Here is a 27,946-nt window from a genome sequence, read left to right as displayed (position 1 = left end):
TCTGATTTTGACCGGACTTCTCCTTTAAATGTATAGATTAGAGGTAAAAGCACATATGTGGTTCACATTAAAATAACTTGTAAAAGTGAATCTTATTACTGTCTCAAACGTCAGATAACATTTCAACACGTGCTCCATGTTGAAATTCCTCTGGTCTTGTAGGAGGCTAGTCGGACACACACAACCTCCTTCAAGACAAGAGGAGGCCTGGAGAGATGAGGGTTTCCCCCCTAGATGGTAAAGAGCACAGTTATTTATGGCTCACCAGCGCAAGCATGATTAACACCACAGTTTTGGATGCTTTTGATAAGATCGATGTATGGTAAAAGTCTGATATGGAGTGAAATTGAACGTCTGAGAGGAATCATGGACGCAGTGTGGCTGCAGTTCAGAACATTACCACCTGCCTCGGCAATTTCCTGTTTTTAAGAAGGTGCGTACACATGGGTCAGAGTTGCCACGAGAACCACACATTTTTCTGTTGGGTTTAAACACGGTTATGAGATGAAACCATAGTACTTAAGGTTTTCAAATGGTGAGACCCTCATACTGGTTCCTGCCCACTCTGTAGAAAAGTTAAGCTTTCTAATGAAAGTTTGCTTTGTGATAAATCATATTGTGGAATGTGATTGCCACAGTGACAATGCTGCTTGTACTTCTGGCTCTTGTCCATGAATGGAGCATTGTATTTGCTGCAGACTGCCATGGAGCTGTACCTCTAACCCACCTCCATGCACGTTAGGCTCATTGAGCTGATTCAACCTTTGCTTTTACAATACCATCTACTCCATGCACAGAGAAACAGGGTAAATCTGACTTCCTGCACTAATGGCATCAAAGGGAGGAAATAAAACTAAATATAGGTAAAATAAAAAACACCTTTTGGAAAAGTAACAAACCAGATAAACATCCACTTGATATAATACTCACTGTCCTTTCTGCTCTTGAGAAAGGCGGGCCACATAACACTAAACCTCTTGAGAGCCCCTTGTCGTCCATCATCCTCACCTGGTGGCGTGGCACCTGCTAGAAAACAAACAGCTGAAAAAATAGCTTAGCAGCGCTGAAGCCACAAAGCAGCTTCCCCACACTTCCTCTGCTGCTTTCAATACTCTGCAGACTGTTTGCAGGTACTGTGCTTGATGGAAACTCCATCGCACTAACATCCTCTAATATGGAGGCTTATCATGAAGGTGCACAAGTAGATACAGCCATGTTGGGGGCGAAAAAAACACTGTATTTGGATTTTAGGGTTCTTGGGCCTTTTAACTTTTTCATCCAACCAGCTACGGTTTTATAACCTTAAATAATAATTTAAAAAAACAGCTCATATTTATTAAACACTAAAACAGAGAATTCTTCCATGTTTTTAACAATTTTACAACGAAAAATCACTAAAGAATAAGAAATCTTTGTTATTGCAATTGTTTACATTCCAACAAAACTTGTCTTCTGCATTTAACCCATCCATTAGGGAGCAGTGGGCAGCTTACAGCTCCCAGGGAGCAATCTGGGGCTAAGGGTCTTACTCAGTGACCCATAGTGGCAGTCTGGGGCGTTTCAACCGGGTACTTGCAACCTTCTCAGAACACAAGCACGCTGCTCTAACCACTAGGTCACAATTCCCCCTTTTTTATTAGAAGAAATCTAAGAAATTGCACAGCTACCCAGAAGAGGCCAGGTGTTCTTTTTTTCCTTTCTTTTTTAGTGAACTGATATGAGAAGTAGCAGAACAATCCCAGGAGAAACTTACTGTGTTTTCCAGGAACATCAGAGGTGTCGAAGGTCTCTTTGGGCTGCTCACCTAGGCCACACAAACAGTCTGGGGTCAGTTAGGGTCCACTTTTACATTCTAGGTTTGTACTTAATGAAATAAATGCTCCAAATATAAAAATATTCTGCACTACCATGACCATGGGGCTAAACCACAGTGCAGATGGCTGTGATTTAATTGTGATAATCTGAGAAAGTGCATGAGGCAGTCAATACAGAACTCTAACATAGCAACTTTTGACTGAGGCTCAGCTGTCACAAAATTGCTAACTTGTAAGTTGCAGTCTATCTTCCCCGGCCCACATCGACGTGTCCATGAAAAGCACACTGTACAGTTGCTTGTTCAGTGTGCTTCTGCGCTGTCCTGTGACGGATTGGCAAACCATCAAGGATGCCCATGAACATAAGCCTAAAAATTAAATGGACTAGGATTTGGCTTTTGTTGGAGGACTTTATTACCATGGCAACTCAATAAATGACCATCAAATAAAGACTTGGTTTAATTAAGTTTGGATCCAGTCAGTAAGGCTGTTTCCCGAAGGACCTCTCAGGTACACATGTAATACCAGACAGTAACCAAAATCAGACCGATGGTTGTTTGATCACTGTACAAATGCACAAAAACTGACCTTGAACAAACATATTTATTTATTTACTCATTTATTTACTCATAAGAATTATGGAGGACCAAGTCTTCCATATCTAAAAATAAATACATAAATAAATAAATGCTCGATAAATAAATAGGCATACAATTAATTGCCACCAAATTAATAAATGTAGGTAGAAATTAAATTATACAGTGAGACATAAATGTATATATCTCTTTTAATTAGTTATTTATTTATTCGCCTTTGTAATAATTACCTTATTTATTTATTGTCCGTTATAATCTTCAACTTTATTTATTAATTACCTTTTTTTTAAGTATTTATTTATGTGCATGTTATAATATTTTTGTCTGTTTTATTCTTCCTTTGTATTTTTTTACCCTATACATTTCTGTGATGCTATTTATTTCTGCCTGTCGTTTTTACATTTCTGCCTGTCGTTTTTACATTTCTGCCTGTCCTTTTTACATTTCTGTATGCATTTCTGCCTCATTATGCAAATGAGGAGGGCTGTGTCTTAAGGGCTCAACTTCTTCCCATTGGTTGGTTAGGATTTTACTGTGTCGGTCAAATCTACATGGCTTTCCCCCGACATGAAGCATTGTTTAGTAATGTCAAACTCAGCAGGCAGACGTTCAGTGTCCGACCTCTTAAGGGAAGCTGCTAATAGACTGGAAGAATTAGAATGCTGTACGCAGGGTCCGAAATTAACACTCGCCAGACAGCAAATGCGAGTAAATTTCCCGTTTGGCGAGTGGATTTCAGAGGGCTAGCTGCCACATGGCGAGCAAATCTTTGTGACCGCGGTGAAGTTGGTTTGAAGTTGGATATTGGACATTCAAGCTCCACGGAGTCAACGGGATCTAGCTCATGGTTGATCCGGTTGAGGGACTCCAATTTCGGCCAGCGTCTCTCAACTGGAATTTATTGATTTTTGTTTCTCAAGAGTGCTTGGTTCAAAAGTTTTTTGATGGTCCCTAACTGCACCACCGTGTGTGGGAGGAGGGAGCAGCTGAGAGACGCTGGCTGAAATCGGAGTCCCTCAATCGGTTCAACCGTGAGCTAGATCCCGCTGACTCCGCGGAGCTTGAATGTCCAATATCCAACTTCAAACCAACTTCACCGCGGTGCTGGATCATGCGTGAACCCAAAGTGTTGCAGCTGAGGGGAAAATGTTGGATCGGCTTGATGAAACTCCGCCTCATTCACAAATTAGACCAACGTGGATAGATTAACGATAATCTGTAGTGTTTTTTCATTGCCTGGATGTGAATCTGATAATTCATATTGTGCCTTTTATAATCAACTACAATATTTTCTTATCAAGCGAGCTCTGCATAGGGCCCAATGTAATTCTCGCAGCGCGGTGGGAGACTCGTTTTGAGGAAACTAAGGTTGCAGTTCACTGTCTGCCTTGCTGTGGTTGCAGAGAGGTGTCTGTTTTGTATAATAAATCATCCGCCGATGAGTTATTGATCTGGAAAAGCCGAATCTGAAACCACAGAAAAACATTCAGATCCCAAATGTACAGCGTTCTAACTCTTCCAGTCTATTAGCAGCTTCCCTTAAGAGGTCGGCCACTGAACGTCTGCCTGCTGAGTTTGACATTACTAAACAATGCTTCATGTCGGGGAAAAGCCATGTAGATTTGACCGACACAGTAAAATCCTAACCAACCAATGGGAAGAAGTTGAGCCCTTAAAACACAGCCCTCCTCATTTGCATAATGAGGCAGAAATGCATACAGAAATGTAAAAAAGACAGGCAGAAATGTAAAAACGACAGGCAGAAATAAATAGCATCACAGAAATATATAGGGTAAAAAAATACAAAGGAAGAATAAAACAGACAAAAATATTATAACATGCACATAAATAAATACTTAAAAAAATAAGTAATTAATAAATAAAGTTGAAGATTATAACGGACAATAAATAAATAAATAAGGTAATTATTACAAAGGCGAATAAATAAATAAGCTAATTAAAAGAGATATATACATTTATGTCTCACTGTATAATTTAATTTCTACCTACATTTATTAATTTGGTGGCAATTAATTGTATGCTTATTTATTTATCGAGCATTTATTTATTTATGTATTTATTTTTAGATATGGAAGACTTGGTCCTCCATATAAGAATGAGTATACTGCTTAAAATGCTTTTATTTGCAGTAAATCTTCTTTTCATTCCAAAGACTTGCTCTTGAGAATGTCCAAATGCAATTACTATAAATATGATTTGATTAAATGTTAAATGTACAGTGGCTTGCAAAAGTATCCCTATCCCTTGAACTCTTCCACATTACTACCAAAAACAAATATGCTTTATTGGAATTTTATGTGAAAGACCAAGACAGTGATATACTATTGTCAAGTTGAAATTAAATTACATGATTTAAAACATTTTTAACAAAAATACCCGAAAATTTCGGTGTGCAAAAGTATTCAGCCCGATTTTCTCTAAGTGCAACCGACTGCCTTCAGAAATTGCCTTACGATTGCTAATGACTGAGTAGAGTCCACCTGTGTGTAATCTAGTCTCAGGACAAATACAGCTGCTCTGTGATGGCCTCACAGGTTTGGTAAGAGAATACTGGGGAGCAAACAACATCATGAAGTCCAAGGAACACACCAGGGTTGTGGTCAAGTTGTGGTGAAATTTAAGGCTGGCTTAAGCTATAAAATATTTCCCAAGCTTTGAACATCTCACGTTCCATTGTTCAATCCATCATCCAAAAATTAAAAGATGACACAACTATAAACCTACCAAGACAAGGTCGTCCACCTAAACTTACAGGCTGAAAAAGGCAGGTACTGATCAGAGAGGCAGCCACGAGGCCCATGGTGACTCTGGACGAACAGCAGAGATCCAAAGCTCAGGTGGGGAAATCTCTCCACAGGACAACTATTAGTCATGCACTACACAAATGTGGTCTTTATGAAAGAGTGGCAAGAAGAAAGCCATTGTTGAAAGAAATCCATAAGAAGTCCCGTTTGCTGTTTGCCGGAAGCCATGTTGGGGACACAGCAAACATGTGGAAGAATATGGTGATGGCAGCATCATACTCTGGGGTTGCTCCTCTTCAGCAGGAGTAAGGTGGATGGAGCCAAATACAGCGGCATATTGGATAAAAACCTGTTAGAGTCTGCAGAAGACTTGAGATACCTACCAGCAGGACAACAGTCCTAAACATAAAGCCAGACATACAATGGAATGGTTTAAAACAAAATATATTCATATGTTAGAATGGTCCAGTCAAAGTCCAGACCTAAACCCAAACAAGGATCTGAACCAAGATCTGAAAACTACGCTGCCTGGAGCACGCCTCCATCTCTGCTTTCTGTCTTTTTTGAGCCATCTCTACAGTTAATCTTGTAAAGAGCCTTGTTGTAAGTTGGTGCAACATAAATAAACTGAACTGCTTTGAATAAAGTGTCTGTAGTGTGTCTGGCCTCTCCCTTAGAGATGGGGCATGGGTTAAAGCAAAAATAATAAGTTTGACTGAAATTTTTTTCGAGTCAGCCCATTTATTCCCGGGACCGTGGAAATAATGCAACATTAGTTCGCTCACTTGCTTATTGTGCGAAGTCAACTTTAACCAAATCTGGTAGTTTTACAATATGCAATGACAATTCCAGTCCCTGTCCCACCTTTCAGCTCCAGAGCCTTGGCGTCATCCTGGACAGCCCTCTCCATAATCTCCTTCACTTTCCACATCCATAACATCACCTGGTTAACTTTCACATTTGCAGCATCAAGTTCTTCCTTCACACTTTTGCCAAAATGGTCCACAGACCACTTCACAGTTTCAGCTCCCTTCCCTCCATAAACCTCCATAAACTACAACTAGTACAAAACACAGCAGGTTGCATCATTACATCATCTTCTTCACACCTGAACATTAACTCCACTGTCACATTCAGTATAAATTAATAATATGAATATACAAGGTCAACCGCAACCTTGACAATGCAGGACATAACACTATGATGTCATACATTTTAGTTTAACACAGATCGCACATTACAATAATCAGTCTCTGCTTTGCCTGTTATTGCTCAACAATTAATTATCACAGCTCATGATTTTATAAAAAGGAATTATTTAGCTTTTTTGAAGTTTTTGAAACTGTTAAATCTTAGCCCAGTGACTGGAGACTGGAGCCCACAACCCCCACGACCCTGTGTGACGTCGAGCTGCGTTTCCCCATCAGATACGGCTTGACGTCACACCTGTAGGGAAAAGCCGGTATAGAAAATCCATGAAGGGTGGGATATTACATTTTTAAGAAGTTTAATAAAATTGCTCACGGTTTATCAGAAAAAAACAGAACTTGCTTTTAAATGTAATTTTTATTTAGCTAAATGTTATTAATGTATTTCGTAAAGTTTAATATTGTTGAAGGTATTCTTGGCTGCAGTACTGTCTGTCTGGCAGGTTTTTTTGGGTCGGAGTAAAATGAGTCATAAAAGCTCTCTGAGAATCACCTCTGGCCTCACCCAGTTAGAACCCGCTCTCCAGTCCATGTTGTAGCTGCAGTTTATTTTTTTGATGTAGTTTCCTTAATAATCAAAATCAAGATCCTTGTCATTTTATTAAGAGTATCCCGGTGCGCAGCGGCTCATGAGATGAACGCCGTTTATTGACTGATAGCCGCTCTGACTGCAGCTCTGCCTTCTTTGGTTCAGAAAAGCGCAGGAGAAATTATTTATTCTTTTTTATTACTTTTTCCAATACGGACCTAGTCAAATGCGGGACATTGTTTCACATTCAGACCCTTCCTCCAAAAAAAAAAAAAAAAAAAAAAAGCGTGTTATGCTAAATTAGCCTGAGCTAACGCTTTACTCTTCCAGTTTTAAATAAAACGTAACAACGAACCATGAGGAGGTCCCTGGTTGCTCGCTGCATTTATCAGCTAAATTGCTGGAAGCCAGTGAATAAACGCAGACAGGCGACATGGCCACAGGTGGAAATAATTAATTAATTAACTGCAGGAGCAGCGACAGACTGCTTACCGATGGAAGTTGATGTCAGATAGTCAATCCGCTCCACTTCCTGACTTGCTGGTTTGCATAAACCCAAAGAAATCCTTTGACCACCACTACTTTCATTCATGCATCTGTGGCCAGTTTGAGACGCTCTTCCAAATATTAGAATGATTGAGCACAGATAAAACTCAGATTGGCAGATGTCCGCTTTGCAAATACCCGCCCTACTCTCTTTCTGATTGGCTAATGTTCCGGTTCTGCCAGGTTTCATTGGTTGAGAGCAGCTTCAGTTTAAAACCTTGAATTTGTTGACGAAACAATTTTCCAAATGACGGAAATCCGTCGCAGCAACGAAGAACTTTAACCCCTGAGATAGGGTGAGGAGCTCAGTCATCCAGGGAGGACTCAGAGTAGAGCCGCTGCTCCTCCACGTTAAGAGGAACCAGTTGAAGTGGCTCGGGCATCTGGTTAGGATGCCTCTTGGACGCCTCCCTGGTGAGGTGTTCCGGGCACGTTCCACCGGGAGAAGGCCCAGGGGAAGCTGGAATGACTGGCCTGGGAACGCCTTGGGATTCCCCTGGAAGAGCTGGCCCAAGTGGCTGGGGAGAGGGACGTCTGGGCCTCCCTACTGAAGCTGCTACCCCCGCAACCCAACCCCGGATAAGCGGAAGACGATGGATGGATGGATGTTGTAAATACATAAATAAAAATGTTTGTATATCTGAATACCTGGAGCGTGTAACAAAAGTAATTTCCCTCAGGGATTATTAAAGTATGCAGTGTTTCCCGCAGGAATTAGCTTATGCGAGGCGGACCGACTCGTCGAGTGGGGGGGGGGGGGGGGGGGGGGGGGGGGGGGGGTGCTGGCGACACGTTTTCCGCGGACAGATTCGCGGAGCGGGGGTATCCATGTGTTTTTTCCATGCCATGCCAAGACGCGAAAGCGCGTCTTAACGTCACTTTTTTTTTTTTTTTTTTTTTTTTTTTGGAATGTTGGCGTGGCGGTAGCGTGAGTTTGCCGTGGCGGCCGCCACGCCAAGATAGCGCTGCGGGAAACACTGGTATGTCTGATCCTGATTCTGTCAAGTGAAGTCATTCTGAAAAAAACTAATATTCTATGGTTACTCACTGTTACTGGTCTATTAAAAACAGATTTAAAATAAATAAACTAAGCTTAGCCTGGTTGGGGGGGGGGCAAGTAAAGCCTGGTGGCCCACCAGGCCTGTAATACAGTGGGGGAAACCCTGTGGCGTATGGCCTCCTCCGCCATCGTGGAAGAGGCCTGTTACGTCAACCACAACCTTAACAGCATATTACAAACACAGAACCCCCATGCTTTTTTTCAAATATCAGAGGACTTTAACTACACAGCCCAGTGTTTACCCTGAGATAAACGCTTTGCTAAAGCACAAGACGAGGGCTTTCAGGTAAGCAAAGAAAGAAGAACTGAGAGATGTACAGAAAGAACTGAGGAAGAAGATTAGAGAAGGAAAGAAAAACTAGAAAACAGAAGAAAACTGAGGCATAGTTGCAGGACAACAACATCGGTGATGTTTGGAAAAGGCTGAAAACTACTTCTGGTCACAAATAGAACGACCAGGCAGCAGGTGACTTGAGCTGGGTGAATAAGCTGAATCAGCACTTTCTGAGGTTTATCCAGCCAGCAGCCCTTCCCCCAACCCAGCCTAACATGCTGCTGACACCCTCATCCTGGATGACTGCCTGTTCTTCTGCCCAGAACTGCTCATCTCTCAGTTCTCAGCGATCATCCATCCTCTCCAGACAACTCAATTAATTGGCCATCCTCCACCACCCTGTCCTTCTCAACACGCCATTCTGCAAAAGAGCAAAGTGAGGAAGGTTCCAGGTCCGGATGACATCAGCTCCAGGCTCCTGAGGTGCTGCGGGATCAGCAGTGTGGCATCATGGGACACATCTTCAATATCAGTCTGGAACTGGGGAGAGTCCCACAGCTGGGGAAGACATCCAGTGCAGTACCGATGCCTAAGACCACACACCCCAAAGACCTCCACAGCTACAGCCTGGTAGCATCAGGTGTGATGAAGACCCTCGAGAGAACTTCACTAGGGATCTTTAATATCTTCGCCCCCTGGTAAGGTCCTCACTGGATCCTCTGCAGTTTGCCTACCAGCCTGGCATCGGGGTGCATGCTGCCTGCCACACGGAGTTCCGGTGTTGTGCGCAATTCTGTTCCCCCGTGACAATCTGTTCCCCCTGTGTCAGGAGCGCGCTTTGCAGCCGTTTTCACAGCGCTTGTAATTGATTTCTCGGTAAAACAACTCCTATATTCACGTCAAGGTTGTAACATTTAGTTTTATCAGCAGCTGTTTACAAAATTGTAAAATAAAAATAAATAAACGGGATCTTTCAGACATCTGAAATATCCATTATCTTCTCTCCTCCTTCGAAAACTTTGGGAAATAAAGAGCAAATGTTTCCAAATTCTCAAAAATTATGTGTGATAGCATGTAGTATACTAGAACTTTCCTTAATCCAGTAAACTGTCATATTTTACATTACAACAGGATTTACTGGGAAGTCTGCACTCTCGTCTTAGGCTGACGAGAGTGCAGCATAATTAACATAATGTTTGTGTCCTGCTATCAGCCATCCTCATTTTTCAGCAATGTAAAATCATAAATACACACTACGTGCTGGAATACTGTGTTTGGTGGCTTACTTTTATTTGTCAGGGTAAAGTGACAAAAGTTGGAAAAAGACCGATTATCTTGCCATTTAAAATAACACAAAACAGCGTAAGAAGACCTCGTTTATTTATTTTTATTTTACAGTTTTGTAATCAGCTGCCGATTAAACTGAATGTTACAACCTTGAAATGATTATAGGAGTTGTTTTACCAAAAAAACAATTAGAAGCGCCGTGAAAACGGCTGCAAAGCATGCTCCCGAGACAGGGGGAACAGATTTTCACGGGTGAACAGAATTGCACACAACACCGGCACACCTGGAGAAACCTGGGAGCACTGTGAGCATCATGTTCTTTCATTTCTCCAGCACTTTCAACACCATGCACCACTTCTGTTCACCGTCCACACTGCAGACTTGTCCATCAGCTCCCTCACCTTTAGAAGTGTGCTTCGATTCTTTTCTGTGTCTCTGCTCTGTCTTCTCTAACCCCCAGTCGGTTGAGGCAGATGACCGTTCATACTGAGCCCGGTTCTTCTGGAGGTTTTCCTCCCTGGTAAAGGGGAGTTTTCGTCTCCACTGTCGCTTGCATGCTCAGTATGAGGGATTGCTGCAAAGCCATGGACAATGCAGGCAACTGTCTACTGTGGCTCTACGCTCTTTCATGCAGAGTGCTTGTCAAGACTTGATGCAACCTACTGGGTTTCCGTAGAGAGGAAACTTTTTGACCAATCTGTCTCTATGATTTGATTGAAAATTGACTTTGTAAAGTGCCTTGAGATGACGTGTGTTGTGAATTGCCGCTATATAAATAAAATTGTGTTGAACTGAATAGTCTCTACCACAGACGGCCGAGAGTACAGACAGTGGATCCAGACAGAGCTTTTTAGACTGGTGCTAACAGAACCATCTCAGGTTAAATGCAGGGAAAACAAAGGAGCTGGTGGTGGACTGTCGCAGGAGCAGACCCACCTCACCGATACCGATTGCAGGTTGTTGATCTGATAAAGAATTATTACACTTACTTTAAATCAGCATTTTTCAAAAGAATGAATCTTGTCTGTGAGTCTGGTGTCTTCTGTCTACTGAATTTCCCCATTATGAGACAATAAAGACATTTCTATTCTCACTGAAGGCAAAACTGCCTTTTGTGCAGTGTTAAAAAAACAGTTTTAGGTTTGCTTAACCCGAAAGACGGTGGTTTTAACCGTCACTACACATGACCTACATACAGCTTTACCACCAAGTAAATCCTTTAAACCCAAATGTTTGTTAGCACAACCTGCAGCTTTGGGTTGTTTCTAGACTGCTGTCAAAATATTTGTTCGACTAATTTAATAGACATTAGACAGGGTATGGAAAGCTAAGTGCATACCAACAGAACTGACCATCTTGGGAAGATTAGATCTGGAGCAAGCAGGAGAGAGAATAGAAAATAAATCCCACAGGATGCTGTCCAGAGTTCGCTTTCTCCCAATCTTACCTCACCGGTTTTGACAGAGTCTGAAATCCACTGTTTCTGGCAACAAAAGGTGTTTGCACTCTGTTGCAACAATGTCAACAACAACCCAGTGCTGCTTCCCCACCCACCAGTTTCACAACTATGCATTGCAGCCAAAACAAGGGAAGAATAAAGAGTAAAGGATCTCTCCCAGGTCTGACTGTGAGTGGCTGGGATCCTGTTGAGCAGCCATGCTGAGCCCGGGTTGTGTGGCTCCTCTCAGCTATGAAGCATGTAGGTGGAAAGAAGTCCTGAGTAGCAGCTTCAGGCCTGAGGCTCCTTAACAAGTTCCAACTACATTCTGGCACAGCTAGGACCAGCCTGAATGCAGAGCTTCCTTCCTTCTCAACAAGCTGGGAGTCGAAATTTCAGTAAAACCTGCCCATGGAGCTGCTCGTTGGAAAAGGCTGAATTTGATTCAATGATCATGTTCTAGAGTCAACAGACCTAATCCTGAAATTACGTGTTCAGGTCACAAAAGGTAGGAAGGTGTGCTTCCGCTCCTCAAATGTCAAATCTTTAAAAAATATATATATATATTTTTTTAAAAATTCACAATTCCATCCAACAGCCCGAGATGATGAGTTAATTTAGGTCTACACTACAGGCTACCATTTCAGCTGTTAATGAGCAGAAAGCCACCATAACCGGGAGGTGTTGTGCTAAATTCAGTTCCCCTGCGAAAATCTGTTCCCCTTGTGTTGGGAGCATGCATTGCTGCCGTTTTCACGGCGCTTCTAATTGATTTCTCGGTAAAACAACTCAAGGTGTTAACATTCAGTTTAATTGGCAGCTGTTGTTTACAAAATTGTAAAATAAAAATAAATAAACGCGGTCTTTCAGGCAGCTGAAATATCCATTTTCTCCTCTCCTCCCCCAAAAATCACTGTGGTCAAGTGAGCCCTCAGTAAATCACTGCGGTCAATAAAGAGCAGCTGTTTCCAAATTCTCAAAAATTGTTGTGTGATAGCATGTAGTATACTAGAAATATCCTCAATCCAGTAATCTGTCATATTTTACATTACAACGGGATTTACCAGAAAGTTTACACTCTCGTCTTTTCAAGAAGTCTTAATTTTTGTGCTGTGCTATCAGCCAGTTTCCATCCTCTTATTTCAGCAATGGAAAGTCATAAATACACATTTATACCGATTATCTTGTGATTTAAAATAACACAAAACAGCGTATGAAGACCTCGTTTATTTATTTTTATTTTACAATTTTGTAAACAACACCTGCCGATTAAACTGAATGTTACAACCTTGACATGATTACAGGACTGTCTCAGAAAATTAGAATATTGTGATAAAGTTCTTTATTTTCTGTAATGCAATTAAAAAACATGAAATGTCATACATTCTGGATTCATTACAAATCAACTGAAATATCGCAAGCCTTTTATTGTTTTAATATCGCTGATTATGGCGTACAGCTGAAGAAAACTTAAAAATCCTATCTCAAAATATTAGAATATTTCCTCAGACCAAGTAAAAAAAAAATTATAACAGCAAAACAAAATCAAACATTTGAAAATGTCCATTAATGCACTCAGTACTTGGTTGGGAATCCTTTTGCACAGATTACTGCATCAATGCGGCGTGGCATGGAGGCAATCAGCCTGTGGCATTGCTGAGGTGTTATGGATGCCCAGGATGCTTCAGTAGCGGCCTTTAGCTCATTTGCATTGTTGGGTCTGGTGTCTTTCAGCTTCTTCTTCACAATACCCCACAAATTCTCGATGGGGTTCAGGTCAGGGGAATTGGCAGGCCAATCAAGGACAGTAATGCCATAGTCAGTACACCAGTTACTGTGAGAATCTTATGTCGTCTCTTAACCACTACCATACTGTACTTGTGATTTAGTTTACAGAACCAAGCTGAGTGTTTTTCAAGGCTCAGGAAACCCTGCAGTGTTTCGAGTTTTTTAGACGATTCAAGTGAAGTTGAATAGCCTACTACTTTTTCACAATATTCTAATATTTTGAGATAGGATATTTGGGTTTCTTAAACTGTAAGCCATAATCAGGGATATTAAAACAATAAAAGGCTTGCAATATTTCAGTTGATTTGTAATGATTCCAGAATGTATGACATTTCATGTTTTTTAATTGCATTACAGAAAATAAAGAACTTTATCACAATATTCTAATTTTCTGAGACAGTCCTGTATATGAGCTGTTTTACCGAGAAATCAATTAGAACACACAGGGGAAAAGATTTTCACAGGGGCCGCCCTGTGGCGTCCTGCAGCTCACCGTGCAGCCGCTGACAGACCGCTCAGTGCAGCGAACCTTCGCAGACAGAACAGCACTATTCTAAAGTTTCCCCGACGGGTAACAACTAAACTCCGTCCACGGTTCAGCACAACTAGATATTCCCAGCACCAAAAACCTTGCTGAATACCTCCATGAGCTGGTTTTTAATTATGTCACACGCCAGACACGACAATTCCCCAAGCAGCTTTAAACTCACTCCATCTTTGCTTAAAGGTCTTCAGCCCCAGTGCCTTTCTTCTCCTCGTCACCGTTTCACTCATCGCTGCTAGAATCCACCGAGACGCCGTTCACCTCAGCGGCTTCTCTCTGACGCTCCACGGCGGCAGTTAATCGTCTCCATCCCCGCTCACACCACGCACCCGTCCGCTTTCACAGAAGACACACAGCCCACGACAGGAGCACCGCGGCTCTGCTGCGTTCAAGTACGGCGGAAAAAACAACGTTCGGCCCTCTTCAGTGTGCTGTGGAGCGGATGCTGGCGTTCAACATTCAACGTTGGCGGGGCTTGCCGGGTTGAAAAGACCCGATTGGGTAGAATCATTGTTTTTCACATACACAAGTTTTCCGTAAGATGGTCCCAGCCTGAACAATGTTGAGCCTGATGTCAGACCGGGAGTAGAACACATCCACAATTTTCAGTTGGGGACAACAGTTATCCGAAACTACGACATAAAAGTTTCTAATGTAGTTGTTCAATGACATTATCAGGCAATGGTGGCTTGCCAATAGGGGGCGCCAGGGCGCTACTCTATCAGAATTGTAAGAAAAAGTATAAACAGTAAACAAACTATATTACTATATATTACAAACTAAAAGGTAACAATCACATCTAACCTTTTATTTTTCAGCATTACAATTCCATTTTGGGTTTATTTGGGGTTATGTGGGTCTCCTATTTTCAATGTTTCAATTACATGGAGCCCCAGACCAATGAATGTGTATCTCCTAACACTTAAGTGTGTTATTGAGACACTTTATTTACTGTTTTCACCCACAGGTTTGCTGGTAGTTCCCAGAGTTTAGAACTAATAGCAGAATGAGAAGCAGATCTTTTAGTTATCAGTCTCCTCTCAGGAGGAGAGACTGACAAAGCTTGTAGTTAGAGTGGCTTAGTTTATCAAGGTTTCTCTGCTTGAGGACATACTGACCAGCTTCCCCCTGCTACTTTCTCTATGATTAATGATAACTTTATGTCTCTATTGTTTCTTTCTTATCAACCCTCAGTCATTTGCCAGAGATGGTTGCATTTACAGAGTCTAGCTTCGCTGAAGGCTTCATCCTCTTATACAAGGGAACCATTCCTTTTCTCTATCACCACATTTGCTCATGGGGAGGAATTGCTGCAAAGTTAAGGACTTGATGCATTTCACTTATCTTTCTGATCATTTTGGTCTTGCAAACTAAAATTAAGCTGTCTTGTATTTTAACAAGCATCGTAACAGACTGTATGTAGCAGATTTTGAATCTGCCTATACCTGGTTTTGATTGATTTGAATATACATAGTTCTATATAAATGGATATAAATTTTATGTGCTTGTCTCGTAAAGTGCCTTGGGCAGTTGAGGTGTTGCCTATTGTACAAATGTGGGCACGTTAGTGAGTGCAATTAGATGAATGTGGCTATAGTGTAAAGCGCTTTTAGCGGTCGGTGAAACTAGAAAAAGGCTATATAGTTCAGTCCATTTACACTGAAATGACAATGTAGTGAACTGGGGCCAACTTGTTTCTGTGATGTATTACCACAGGTAGTTTCAAGGGTGCAACAGAGAGAGCCACTGTTGGTTCTTCATTGCTGTTCACTGACCTCTGCTTCATCAGTGAGAATGCTACACAGTACAATGCGACGTATGAAGAAGGGGCCCCAGAAATGCTTGTGTCATTTGTGCCTTAAATTGACTTCCAAAACTCCTGGGCTTGGGTTTTATAGTCTTACTCACTTTCTTTATTTAAAAAAATATTTTGCTCATTTCTTTTAAAAAGAAAGTCTCCTGGGTTTCTCTCCACCCTGTTAAAATAAATTTCCACACTCTGCCCATAAGTTGTAAAGCAGTCAGTTCTCAGTAAACATGAGACCTGGGATCAGATTTCCATCCTACTTTCCTCAAGTGATAAGGTTTAGTCAACAAAAGCAGGTTTTCATTTCATTGCTGAAGCACTGGCTAGTATGAGCTACATACAGTACATACCAAATTTCTTTAACAGCTCCTGCACCCGACTTACTTCTGAAGGGGCATCTTCTTCTACAACTAAGACAAGGTTTAAAAGTCAGAAAATGTGCAGATTTTGACATTTCATATTACAAACTCACTTTAAAGATTTTTACACAATAAAGTCCTTTTCAATAAATCAGAACCTGTGTTCCGATGACGCTCGTTTGACAGATTAAAATGACCTTTTGGAAATAACCTCTAAGCAGTTGTTATAAATTGGTTTCATCAAACCCACTGTATTAACAATGTTTTTTTTTATTGGTTTGAGGTAATAGTCAAACTTTAAATGTCCTGCTTTCATTAGTTGTATGCAGAAAATTATCCTAATTAACGGAAATAAAAGTCCATATTTAATCTATATATTGTTTTTGACTTGGTGAATTGAGCTACTGAAGTAAATTAACTTTTCAATAATATTTTTCAATAACATTCTTCATTAAATTTAACTGTATGTGTCTGACTGATGATTCTGTCCTTAAAGGGATTAATGGCAGTAGAATTGAAAATGTACCTTATTTTCAAAAAGCCTTACTGCTTACTGCAGGATGTCTTGATTAAGCGTGGGCTGTATTGCCAGTCACTTTTAAACTTCTCTGTAAACGTTAGGGCCCTTGACAAAATCAAATTTTTCAGTTGAAACAAGGTAGATTGTTAACGTTGGAGTATTCTAGCAAATGGCAGATTATGAAAATAAATACTAAACCAACAACTGAAGGACTAAACAGACTGGGCCACAAGTATATTTAGATGATAGAAAGAAACTGAAAATTCTAGGAATAAACCACCTTTTCTGGATGGTTCTCGAGCTGATGAAAAAGATCGCAACCCCCTCCTTCGATCAAATCGACCCTCATCCTCACTGTTGTGCCTTTCTGTAGATAAAAAACAAAAGGTTTACAGAGCATGAGCTCAGTTTTAACTGAAGATCAGAACATCCACATGATTGTGCCTCGGTGTGATCAACTGCCTTACTTTTGATACGAAGAGATGAGAAGCTGAAAGTCCTTCGTGTGTTTGGAGAAATAATTTGCTCACTTTCCTGAAAGGATATAACAAAAGAGATGTTGGGTAAAAAAATTAAAACAAACTATTAAAATGAATTTGATGACAAAAAATATATATTTAACATTTTTACTTGCTAGAAGGACTATATGCATTAGAAGTTATGACACACAATATGATTAGTAGATGTCTTCTGATAACTTGACAAACGTCTTGATGTTTATGTTGAAGCTGGCCTTGAAATCTGATAATAACTAACAATAACCTTTAAAAAGTGAGCCGGTCCCCTGGGACGGATTGATGGATGGATGCCTCTGTTGTTTTTCTCTATTTTCTCCTACCAGGAAGCTTTGTCTTCAACATCTGGCATCCAGCGCATCCACTCTTCCTCCTGCCTCAGTAACATTGTCTTCAAACTGAGCAGTCCCTCAGATATATTTGTTTCTATTATTGTGCATTTTGGTCCCTCCTGATGTAAATCTGGATAGTCACGCAAGAGAAACGAAGCACTGAGGCTGGATACCGAAGTATGTCTGACTTTGTCTAATGTCACATAGTCACAAATAATATCACATATAGGAGTGCCTATTCAGTCCACTGCAAAGATTCAGGCATTCAAGATGAAGGAAATCACAAATGTGACACTGGCTCAAATCATGAATGAATCACGAGTCAAACACAATCAGCATACAAAACAAAGAATGCATGTTGAGTTTGGTTCAGCATGTGCCCGTTGCCTCATGGTTTATAGAGATTTGGTGACTTTTTTCACTTTGGAAATTTGCCAGCAGTATGATTACTCATTTACCCTGGAAAGTCTCCAATAATAACCGGATAACCAGCATGGCCTTACAGAAAGTGTTTTAAGAGCAAGGCTTTCTCTGTAGACCTTCATGAATGTTAAAATCAGAGGATTAGTGCTGAGTGTGTTTCATAAAACTATATTTCGGTCTTGAAATTGTTGATAACTTCAAACTATTCTTCTAATACAACTGGGGGGGGGGGGGGGGGGGGCTTTCACTACTGTGCTTCATTGCTGTTGCTTGCAGTCTTAACTAGATTCCCAAACGCAATCCTTCCCAGAAGGCTCGTCTTGCCTGCATTGTGAACAAATCTTATTGGCTCAGGATGGGAAGACACTCTCTATTTATAGCACAGAAATAATAGGACATATCCCTCTCCTATGGGAAGACTCCTCAGCAAAATAAACCACTGGTGTACAAGTGGAATGCATCAATGAAGAGTTAGTGGAAGACACAAGGTAGCAAGATGATAATAATAAAAGTTGAACTTTCTACCTGCCTTTATTTCTCATTCCCCCTATTTAAAATAATAAGCATTGCTGCTTAATGCATCACTGAGCATTCCTTGAAACATTCTTCTTGTGCTGGAAATGATACGTTTTGTGTTATTGCTTGTTTTGAATGAAAACCCGATGAGTTGGGCAGTGAGCAGTAGCAGAGAAGTGTGCCCAACAGAGAGGACTCTAGAGTAAACAACAAAGCATCATTTTTTTATGAGAGGAGTCTTTAGAACAAATGAACACTTTCCAAACTGAACATTGAGACGTCACTGATCTCTTTCAATATGTAGTTACATTTCTGAACTTGGTCAGGCCTGTGCCTTATCTGCTGTATTTTTGGACATAAACATTAAAAACAGACAAATACACAGAATTAAAGATTAAAATGTGAAGATCTATTGGAAGCCACGAGAAACCAATTCAGATTATGCCGTTTCCACAAAGTATCAACTTCAACTATCAACTTTATTTATAGAGCACCTTTTCAACAGTTGCCGCTGCACCAAAGTACCATACAGTAATCAGCAAGTCCAATAGAAGAAAAGGGAAATAATCATACAACAACTTACAACAATTACAATAAATCACGAGGACTTGAATGCCAAGGAATAAAAATGTGTCTTAGAAAGCTCCTTAAAATCATCTAAGCTTTGGCGCGCTGGTGGCGCAGAGGGTAACGCGACCCATGTACGGTGGCCTTAGTCCTCGACGTGGTCGACCGAGGTTTGACTCCGACCAATGGTCCTTTGCCGCATGTCTCTCCCCCTCTTCCACCCCCTTCCTGTCAGCCTACTGTGTAAAAAAGCAAGCCACTAGAGCTGTTGAAAAAGCTAAAAAAATCATCTAAGCTTTGAGCAAACCTGATATGAGCAGGCATAAAATGCCTGCGGCAAGGAGCAACAACAGAATAAGCACGATTGCCTTTAATCTTAACTCTGGATCTAGTCAATTCTGATTGTTGCACCTCAAAGAACTTGCTATGTGGGTGCAACTGGTCTTGCAAACAAGGTGAAACTAAGCCATTTAAAGTTTTAAAAACTAGCAATACAATTTTAAAAATCAACTCGATAGGATACTGGAAGCCAATGTAGGGAGGCCAACACTAAGTATATCAATTAGGGATGTCCCGATCCCGATCTCGAGATCGGATCGGTCCGATCTTTTCCCTTTTTCCCGTGATCGGGACTCGGCTACATTACCTGACTAGTCGCGCCGATCTTTACGGCAACTGCCGTAAAGTACCCGCCAGTTATGGTTGACGGTAGTTGCGCAATACAAACCTCCGCGGCGCTGCAAAGCAAGCATGTCAGAAGTGTGGAAGTATTTTACTCTCGCGAGTGAAGACTGTCCTAAAGCTACTTGCAATGTCTGCAACATGGCAATTTCCAGAGGAGGTAGCAGCAGAGCTACATTTAACACCACGAACTTGATTCGTCATCTGAGGACAAAACATGACAACGTGTATGAAGCGTTTTGTAAAGCTGCAGATGGAAAGGTTGCTAAAGCGAAGCAACAAACGCTGGACGTTATGAGGAGAGACAAATACTCCAACGAAAATAATAGAGCAAAGAAGATCACAGAAAGGTTGGTCGAATTTATTGCTCTTGACAACCAGCCCATCTCAGTAGTTGAGAATGTCGGACTGACTCGTCTTCTGGAAGTTTTGGACCCGCGCTACGCTCTGCCTTCGAGACACTACATTGCCGACACAGCCATACCACAGCTGTACAGCAAAGTGAAAGAAACTATACATAGTCAATTGAACCGGAACGTTGTTGTTAGTTTCACTACGGATATTTGGAGCGCAGATGTTTGCCCGATGTCCGTCCTGAGCCTCACTGCGCACTGGGTTGATCCCGAAACTTATGATTTAAAGCGTGCCGTACTGCATGCTCATCAGTTCCGCGGGGCTCATACAGCAGAACATGTCAGCCAAGCCATTTCGGAGATGCTGAATGCGTGGGGGATAGACAAACAACGTGTGCATGTCATTTTACGTGACAACGCGAGGAACATGAAGAAGGCAATGGATGAATTGGGCGTGCCAAGTCTGGGCTGTGTTGCTCACTCACTGCAGCTGGCTGTGCATGAGGGTTTGCTCTCACAACGTAGCATACTAGATGCACTTGCCAACGCCAGAAAAATCATTGGTCATTTCAAGCACTCAACTTTGGCATACTCAAAACTACAAGACATCCAAATTGAGATGAAAGTGCCTGTAAAGCGCTTACTGCAAGATGTCCAAGTAAGATGGAATAGTACACTCTACATGATGCAGAGCCTCCTCGGCCAAAAGCGCACCTTGAGCGTTTATGCTGCAGAGCACAACCTCCCAGCTACTCTAACAGTGAACCAGTGGGGACTGATGGAGAGGGCGGTTGAAATCTTAGCTCCATTCGAGGAGCTAACAAGAGCTGTCAGCGCTGAAACAGCCACTACAGCTGACGTGATTCCTGCAATTGCAGCCCTGAAGCGTGTTCTTTCCAGAGAGCAGGCCACTGATGAAGGAGTTGGCCACTGATGAAAAGGACCCTATTGGAGGCAGTGGAACGACGTTTCAGCCACGTTGAAAGTGATCCACTGTATTCTGTGGCATCATTGGTGGATCCAAGATATAAAGACAGGCAAGTCCCTTAATAGGTATATGATGTATATTTTGAATATTTTGTTGCAGAATCAAGTTCATGACTTGTTTCAAACTCTAGAAATATGCACTTTATTAAAATTCACATTATTGTTTTTTTTCCAGATACTTTGCAGATCCTAATAGCTTAGGGCCTGCCAAAGACGCTCTCATTAGAGAGGTGGAGAAGATGGAGGAGTTAAAGAAAGCCAGCAGTGATGTGCCAGAAGAGCAACAGTCTAGCAAGAAGCCACGTCTCAGCACAGACACCAGCCTTGGCAGTGTGTTTGAAGAGATCCTGCAAGAGAGTGAGCAGGAAAGGCGATCTGTGACTTCTTCATCTGTACTGGTTCAGGTGCAAACTTACCTCACTGAGCAAACCATTGTACGGTCTGCAAACCCTTTGACTTATTGGAGGGACAATGCTGCCCGATTTCCCTCACTGGTGGGAATTGCACAGAGGTATCTCTCTGCCCCATGCACAAGTGTGGACAGCGAGAGACTCTTCAGCGCTGTGTCCAACATAATGGACGAAAAGAGAAACCGTCTGTCAGCTGACAGGGTTGAGAAGCTGGTGTTTCTTAACAAGAATCTTCATTTCACTTTAAAATGACTGAATTAAGATATGTGAGTGAGGCATAACTGGAAAGAGCTTTGTGGTTATTATAACTAAGTATTCAGGTTTGGTTGTTTAGTTGTTTTTAGGGCTACGTATGTGTTTGTTCATGACTGAAAAATGGTCTTGGTGATTTGATCATGTTTCAGTGATCATGCTACTTTTAAGTTACAGTCCTAAAGTTTTGAATTCATTTGATTGAATTCTGTTTACTTACTTTTTAAGTTGGATTGAGATGTTTGAAATTCATTTACTGAATTGTGACTATTTGTCAATCTGTTTACACAACATTTAAGATGAGCAAAGGCACTTTATATTTGCTGAGTGGTCAGTGCACTTTATTTTATTGACTTTATGGCAGCCTATGTTAAGCACTTATAAGCTAAAAGTGGATCTTGCATAGCACTTTCTTTTTGACAATACTGTACCAAGTAAGTATTTTTCTTTTTACTTTTGTCTAAAACATTAAATTGAAGCTGACCTTTAATTCTGGGTAAGATTTTGATTTCATGGGATTTACAATAATAGAAATGCTTTTTGATCAAATATTAGTCTAATAAAAAAGTTAAGTTACTTGCTTAAAATATATTTGAGTTTTATCAATTTCAATACTAAAGGCAAAATATCGGATCGGGACTCGAAATCGGATCGGATTTAAGGTTAAAAGATCGGATCAGGATCGGAGGCCTAAAATGCTGATCGGGACATCCCTAATATCAATATATAGAAAATTATTAAATTGTTAATTTATTAAATACAGTAGTGATCCAAAGGGCCCCAGAACTGGAAGAATGAACAAATGTATATTCATATCATAAATTAGCAAAGAACTCATTTTAAATTGCATCTCCGGTAGTTTTGTTATTTGCAGCCTTGCGTGTTTACAAGTATTCAAAGTTCTTTAGTTATAAAAAGAATATCCCAAAGATAAATATATCATAAAAATAATAAATAAAATATTTTACAAGGCAGTCTGTTATTTTCCACTGAGCATGTTACACATTAGTGCATCCTATTAAACACTTTCTGTGAAGAAAAAGGTTATAACTTGTGGGGCTAAAATAACAACATGGAGCCTCATCCTGGAGCTTTCTTGGACTCTCACCTTGTGTCCTGTTATCAGTTATTAAGAACTGTATAAATGGGGCGTGCTTTGATGGCGCAGTGTTGAGCACGCACGACCCATGTATGGAGCCCTTAGCCCTCTACTGACGCAGGTTCGGCCGCGTGTCTCTCCCCCTCTCTCATACCCCCTTTCCTGTACATTTTTTGTACAGCCTACTGTACAAAAATGTGCCACTAGTGCTATAAAAACTTAAAAAAAATTACTGTATAAATAAAATTGTGTTCATGTATTACCTTTGAGTAAAACCATATCCTTGTTTTGTTTATATAATATCACCTATTACATGCATTATTCAGAAAAATAAAGAATACAGAGCTGCATCTTTACAATCAGCACAGAAAACATGAAAGAGAAGAGAGAGGCTGACTTTAGACTCACTACTATGTCCTTCTGGCACCAGTAGATTTGTTCCTGGTTTATTGAGCAACACTTTTTTCTGGCTTCAAGTAGAATTGGACCTGCTGCAGGGAAGAGAAGCAATCTGCTGATCTGAAGGACCTGTTAATCTGTTTAGCTACTTTAGGAATAAATGTTTTGATTTTCACTGAACCGATCACTACAGAGCTAAACTGAACAAACTTATGGCCCAGAATTAGCTCTATAATATGGATGTAAGCAATGTGCGATTTGCAAAAAAAACAGAGGGGGGGGGATCATATCCTCGATTAATCACATAATGTCGATAGGTAACTCAAGATTAATTGCAAATTAATTGTATGTTTTATCCTTTTATTTCTGAAAGTGTAATAGCCTGTTTGGCCATTTTAATATGCAATTCTGCAATAAATGACACTAATAAAATACATACTTGTGCAAAAAATATTTTTATTTTGTTATTTTTCAAGCACTTTTGAGAATTGGAATGAAAACATCTTAGTGCCAAATGTTAAACTCTGGACTATGATGGCTAAATGACTAATCATGATGCCCTGATGTTTACACAATGTGTAAATAAATTTGTAAATAAATACCATGCCGATATATTTTTTTGCCTCTTAAACAAAGATAGACATGGTATTAGGCATTAATAAAAATATTTCAATAAAGTCATAAGTTTTATTGTTCGTTTTTTCACTCTCTCACACACACACATCTAATTCTGAGCTTTCACACCAACAATAACTTCTTTGAATATTTTTGCTTGCTGTTTATATCCATATTCATACAGTTTAAGCCTGGAAAAAGGTTTTTAAATCTCCAGGTCATTCCAGTCTTACACGTTGCTTTCAACTGGGCCAGGAGCTTAGTACCCTGAATGAGACTGTTTTAGCAACTGTTTAGTAACTCCAGGTCCTTCGTTTGGCAACGTAATTCAGCCTTAGTTTGTCAAATACAGAGAAAACAAATTAATAAGCATTAAAGTACTGTTTCTGGGTTGGGTTTCTGCAATGTTATCAGCATGTTAAAAACTCATCTTCAGAACCAATGTCTGCTCAAAATGGTGATCTGCACCAAGTAATCTACTTTCAGCAGTTATCACCAGTTATTGCACCGGAAACTGCAGAAAATACGTGCAGAGTTGCTCTGTCTGCCTTTACTACCGTCGGCTCCTATGGCGGAGGGATATTTCAGCTGGATACACTCAAAGTGTCTAGTACAGGCAGGTCTCTTAATAAACGCTGTTTCGTCACTTATTTTAGAGCCCAAATAAACAATTTCACTTTCAGAAACGTGCCCAAAAAAAACGCAACCCGTGACTTATTAAATTTACAAGCGCCTTTAGAATAAAAGAAGCCCAAAGTCGCATGAAATGAACAGCCTGTGCAACAGTGAGCGCGGGTCTGTTTTGCTACAGTCTCTAGCTCTCTTGAAAACTACGGAAAGCGCCGAGGGTAAAAGAAACCTCAATCCGGAGAGCGCGGTGGGGAAAAACCGGGGGGGGGGGGGGGTAAATCCCCCCCACCCCCCCTGGCAAATCGCACCCAGGATGTAAGGACCAGTGCCTGTATTCACAAAGCTCCTTAGAGCCTCTCGGAGAGTCGATTAGGATCGCTGAATTATTCTTGCACCTTCCGCAACAGGTTTCTGGCGTAAAAACCGACAAGACATGGCTACGACAGACTTCCATTTCTCCTCCGCTTATAAAGCCGCAATCTAATCCTGTTTACATGAAATAAGCCTGCTCTCGAGCAGGCTTAAGCTTGCGCACATGTTGCAATGACAGCAAGTCTAGGATGACGTTCGAAGAACCAAACAATCCAAGAACATGCCAAATCGTCAACAATCATATCCAGCTAACTGAGTTAGCGATGTACGACGAACGGGCCCCAGGTCTGCACACCTTACCTCTTAATGTTTACACTGTATATATTTTTGATTATTGATATTTTGATATTTCTGCACTGTTTGGAGTTGTCTTTAACCTTGTTGTACATGTGTATAATGATAATACAAAGGATATCTGAGAAAACCACCATTTTTGTGTAATGATTCTGGCACTGGAGCTGATTCTGCTCACAATTCACACCCCTGTCCAGTCTCCACCCCTCTGCAATCAACTTCTACTGGCTTCATCTGTCTCCACCTGCATAAAAGTTCCGTCCAAGTCAGCCTCCAGTGCCAGATCGTTTTCGAACCTTGTGTGAGTAACTTTCCAGCGTTTTCTACCTGCCTGTCCCAGTAATTGACCCTGACCTGTTACCAGTGTTTTTGAGCCTGCCTTGTCCTAGTCTGTGTCTGCCTGCCTGGTCCCCTGCCTCCTGGAACCCCTACCCTGGACTGCCTCCTAGTGAACCGGATTTCGGATTTGGACCTGGACCCCCCACTTGGATTTTCCCCGTGTACTCTGCTCGGTTGGGCTGGATTCCCCGATACTAGACCTGGATTGCCTTGTGACAAACGCCTCTGGAAAACCCCAAGTCAAAATGACTTCCTCCTCAGCTGCTCAACGGTTTTGGTCTCCTCAACAGACGGATTCAAGTCCCGCGGCCAGCTCGACTGTTTCTGCCTAGCTCTCCCGGCGACAAGGTCAGTGCGTCACAAGAGTCTCGTCATTTATTTTGTGACCAGGTCTAACTCTGCGCCTTCACCCTCAGGAGTTTTCCGGCCAGTGAGCGCGAGCCACAAGAACCGGAGCGGACTGTTCGGATCTTTGAATAAATCTTTTAAACTTGACTGACCTGTTGTGGTGAATCTTGGATCCAGTTCTCGTTGCATTACATATTGTTAATTTGCTCAGAATTTAAGACAAGTGGCAAAATAAATTGTTAAAATATAATGAAGTGCCTCTTTTAAAATTCAGCACGTTGTAAAAAAAAAAGGTCCCTTCATGTAATGGAAAGACCCTCTTGATAGAAGTAAACTGTTTTTTAAGATATTGGCTACCTATCTGTTAATCCAGGGGTGTCAAACATACAGCCCGCGGGCCGGTTCCGGCCCGCCGAATAATTTAGTCCGGCCCGGTGGCTAAATGCATTATCATTATTAAAAAATAAATAAAAATAAATAATATATATATATATATATATATATATAATTTTATTTTTTATTTTTTTTTTTTTGCAGTGTCCTGTCTGGCAATGTGGCAATAGTTATTTGTTGTCTTAATGCCAAAAAGAGATAATCAGATTTGACTTTCACAAGTGGAGCAGTACTGCTTTTGCCATAGTGCTCCGCTTGATTTATGAATGTGAACAGTTTATTCTGAGTCATGCTGGGAATATCTCAAATGATATTGACACTGCAATGAGAAAGTAGGCGAGGAAAGGAAAGAACAAGAAGTAAAAAAAAGAAAAGGTGAAAAAAAGAGGAGATAAAAGGAAGAGAATGATAAAACAATTGTTGAAAAAAACATGTTCTTTGTTTAATTGAAAATCTGCAGTTCCTATATTGTCCACGAGGGGTGCTACCATCTGCTGTTTTAATCAGCAGATGGTAGCACTGAGCTTCAGATATGGAAATTGATTTTAAATAATTTCTTAATTTTTATCCGTTTGGTGTATTTGTCATGCAGGATAGTGTTTTTAAGTTTCAAAAAATTTGAATAAATGTTTTTTCAACATTGTACAATCACTGTGATCAGTTCTTATGCATAATGCACAAGTAAATGTTTAACTGAGTAAAAGTATGGTTGAAATTGCACATACTTTTCTTAAAAACGCAGAGGTTATTCATAATATATTGTGTAAAAGTGAATTAATTCAATATAAAAATCAACAAAAAGTTAACTTTTATTAGTTCTATTTAATCTTACAATGAGTTTACCCGTGTGGCCTTCTCGAGATCACATTAAGCTGTATGCGGCCTCTAAACCAAAATGAGTTTGACACCCCTGCCTTAATCGTTAGTCGATCACGTTTTATTTGCTTGACACACACCCCAAAAAACATCTAAAAGTCTGACTTTATAGAGGAAACTGATCCAGATTATCATGATAAATTGGTGTTTTCTGAGGAATACACACAAGTCTGCCATACTTCTACACAGGCCAGCTGACAGCTTTGCTAGGGGCCCGGGACAACGCAGTCTTTTTGGGGGCCCCCTCTTCACCTGCCACACACACACACACACACACACACACACACACACACACCACACACACACACACACACACACACACACACCACCAAAAAAAGTAAAAAAAAAAACAAAAGTCAACTTAACTGTATACTTCATGCATGCCTGGAAATCTCTGTATTTTATATTAGATATTTTCAACCCATCTATTGAATTTAGTGCACTAGTTGATCTTTTCTTCATCAGAGAACAGCAAGCACTGCAGCCAAATATGGCCTTTTTGACCTGCTGTATATTAGCCAGTCCCTAAGCTTGATGTATCATGAAACTGTTGACCTTTTGGGTTTTGTGATTTTTATTTTATTATTACAATTAAATAATAATAATAATGTTATGTTCATAGTGTTTTTTTTTCCTAATCCACCTCCTCTATCTTTCAATCCTAATTTTGTCTGTGTTGTGTGCACCTGCCTGTTGCTTTAATCTTATAATTTTCCCCGTCGTGGGATAAATAAAGGATTAGCTAATGTTATCTTATCTTAAATAACACTTTTTAATAGGATATATGTACTGGGTTCTTTCAAGGTCTTAATTACATTTTCTGTGTGGGTTCCAGTAACATATGATAGATAATATCTACTTTCAAAGTTAACATGAACTGCTGCTGAAGATGGACCATTTTCCTTATCCATTGACATCATATACGTAGACGCGTCGTGGGTGCAGGTTCGCACGTCACCGCCAAATTGTATGTGGCAGAAAAAAGTTCAGTTCTGTTGTAGTGAACGTGG

The 27,946-nt window shown here is 40.7% G+C and overlaps 1 protein-coding gene across 6 annotated transcripts in view; it reads right to left on the bottom strand.

Moving 5' to 3' along the window:
* LOC105920932 (DENN domain-containing protein 2D) overlaps positions 1 to 19,639 on the bottom strand; it is a 37,161-nt gene extending 17,522 nt beyond the window's left edge. Inside the window, exons 1-6 of one of the 6 annotated variants that reach the window (XM_036139628.1) lie at positions 19,535 to 19,639; positions 17,003 to 17,069; positions 16,816 to 16,902; positions 16,007 to 16,066; positions 1,754 to 1,804; positions 931 to 1,026 (exon numbers count right to left, since the gene is read on the bottom strand). In XM_036139628.1, the coding sequence (XP_035995521.1) occupies positions 931 to 964 (34 nt within the window). In that variant the 5' untranslated portion in view covers positions 965 to 1,026; positions 1,754 to 1,804; positions 16,007 to 16,066; ... (1 more) ...; positions 17,003 to 17,069; positions 19,535 to 19,639. Of the gene's footprint in view, positions 1 to 930; positions 1,027 to 1,753; positions 1,805 to 14,015; positions 14,478 to 16,006; positions 16,067 to 16,815; positions 16,903 to 17,002; positions 17,070 to 17,297; positions 17,343 to 19,534 lie in introns of those variants that run through there. The other 5 variants (XM_036139679.1, XM_036139545.1, XM_036139589.1 and 2 more) reach the window with 5 other exon arrangements.
* Between the last annotated feature and the right edge of the window lie 8,307 nt (positions 19,640 to 27,946).

The sequence above is a fragment of the Fundulus heteroclitus genome, chromosome 1, assembly GCF_011125445.2.
Source record: "Fundulus heteroclitus isolate FHET01 chromosome 1, MU-UCD_Fhet_4.1, whole genome shotgun sequence".
Taxonomy (NCBI): domain Eukaryota; kingdom Metazoa; phylum Chordata; class Actinopteri; order Cyprinodontiformes; family Fundulidae; genus Fundulus; species Fundulus heteroclitus.
The sequence above is the reverse complement of the archived record's forward strand: the minus strand, read 5'-3'. Positions and strand labels throughout refer to the sequence as shown.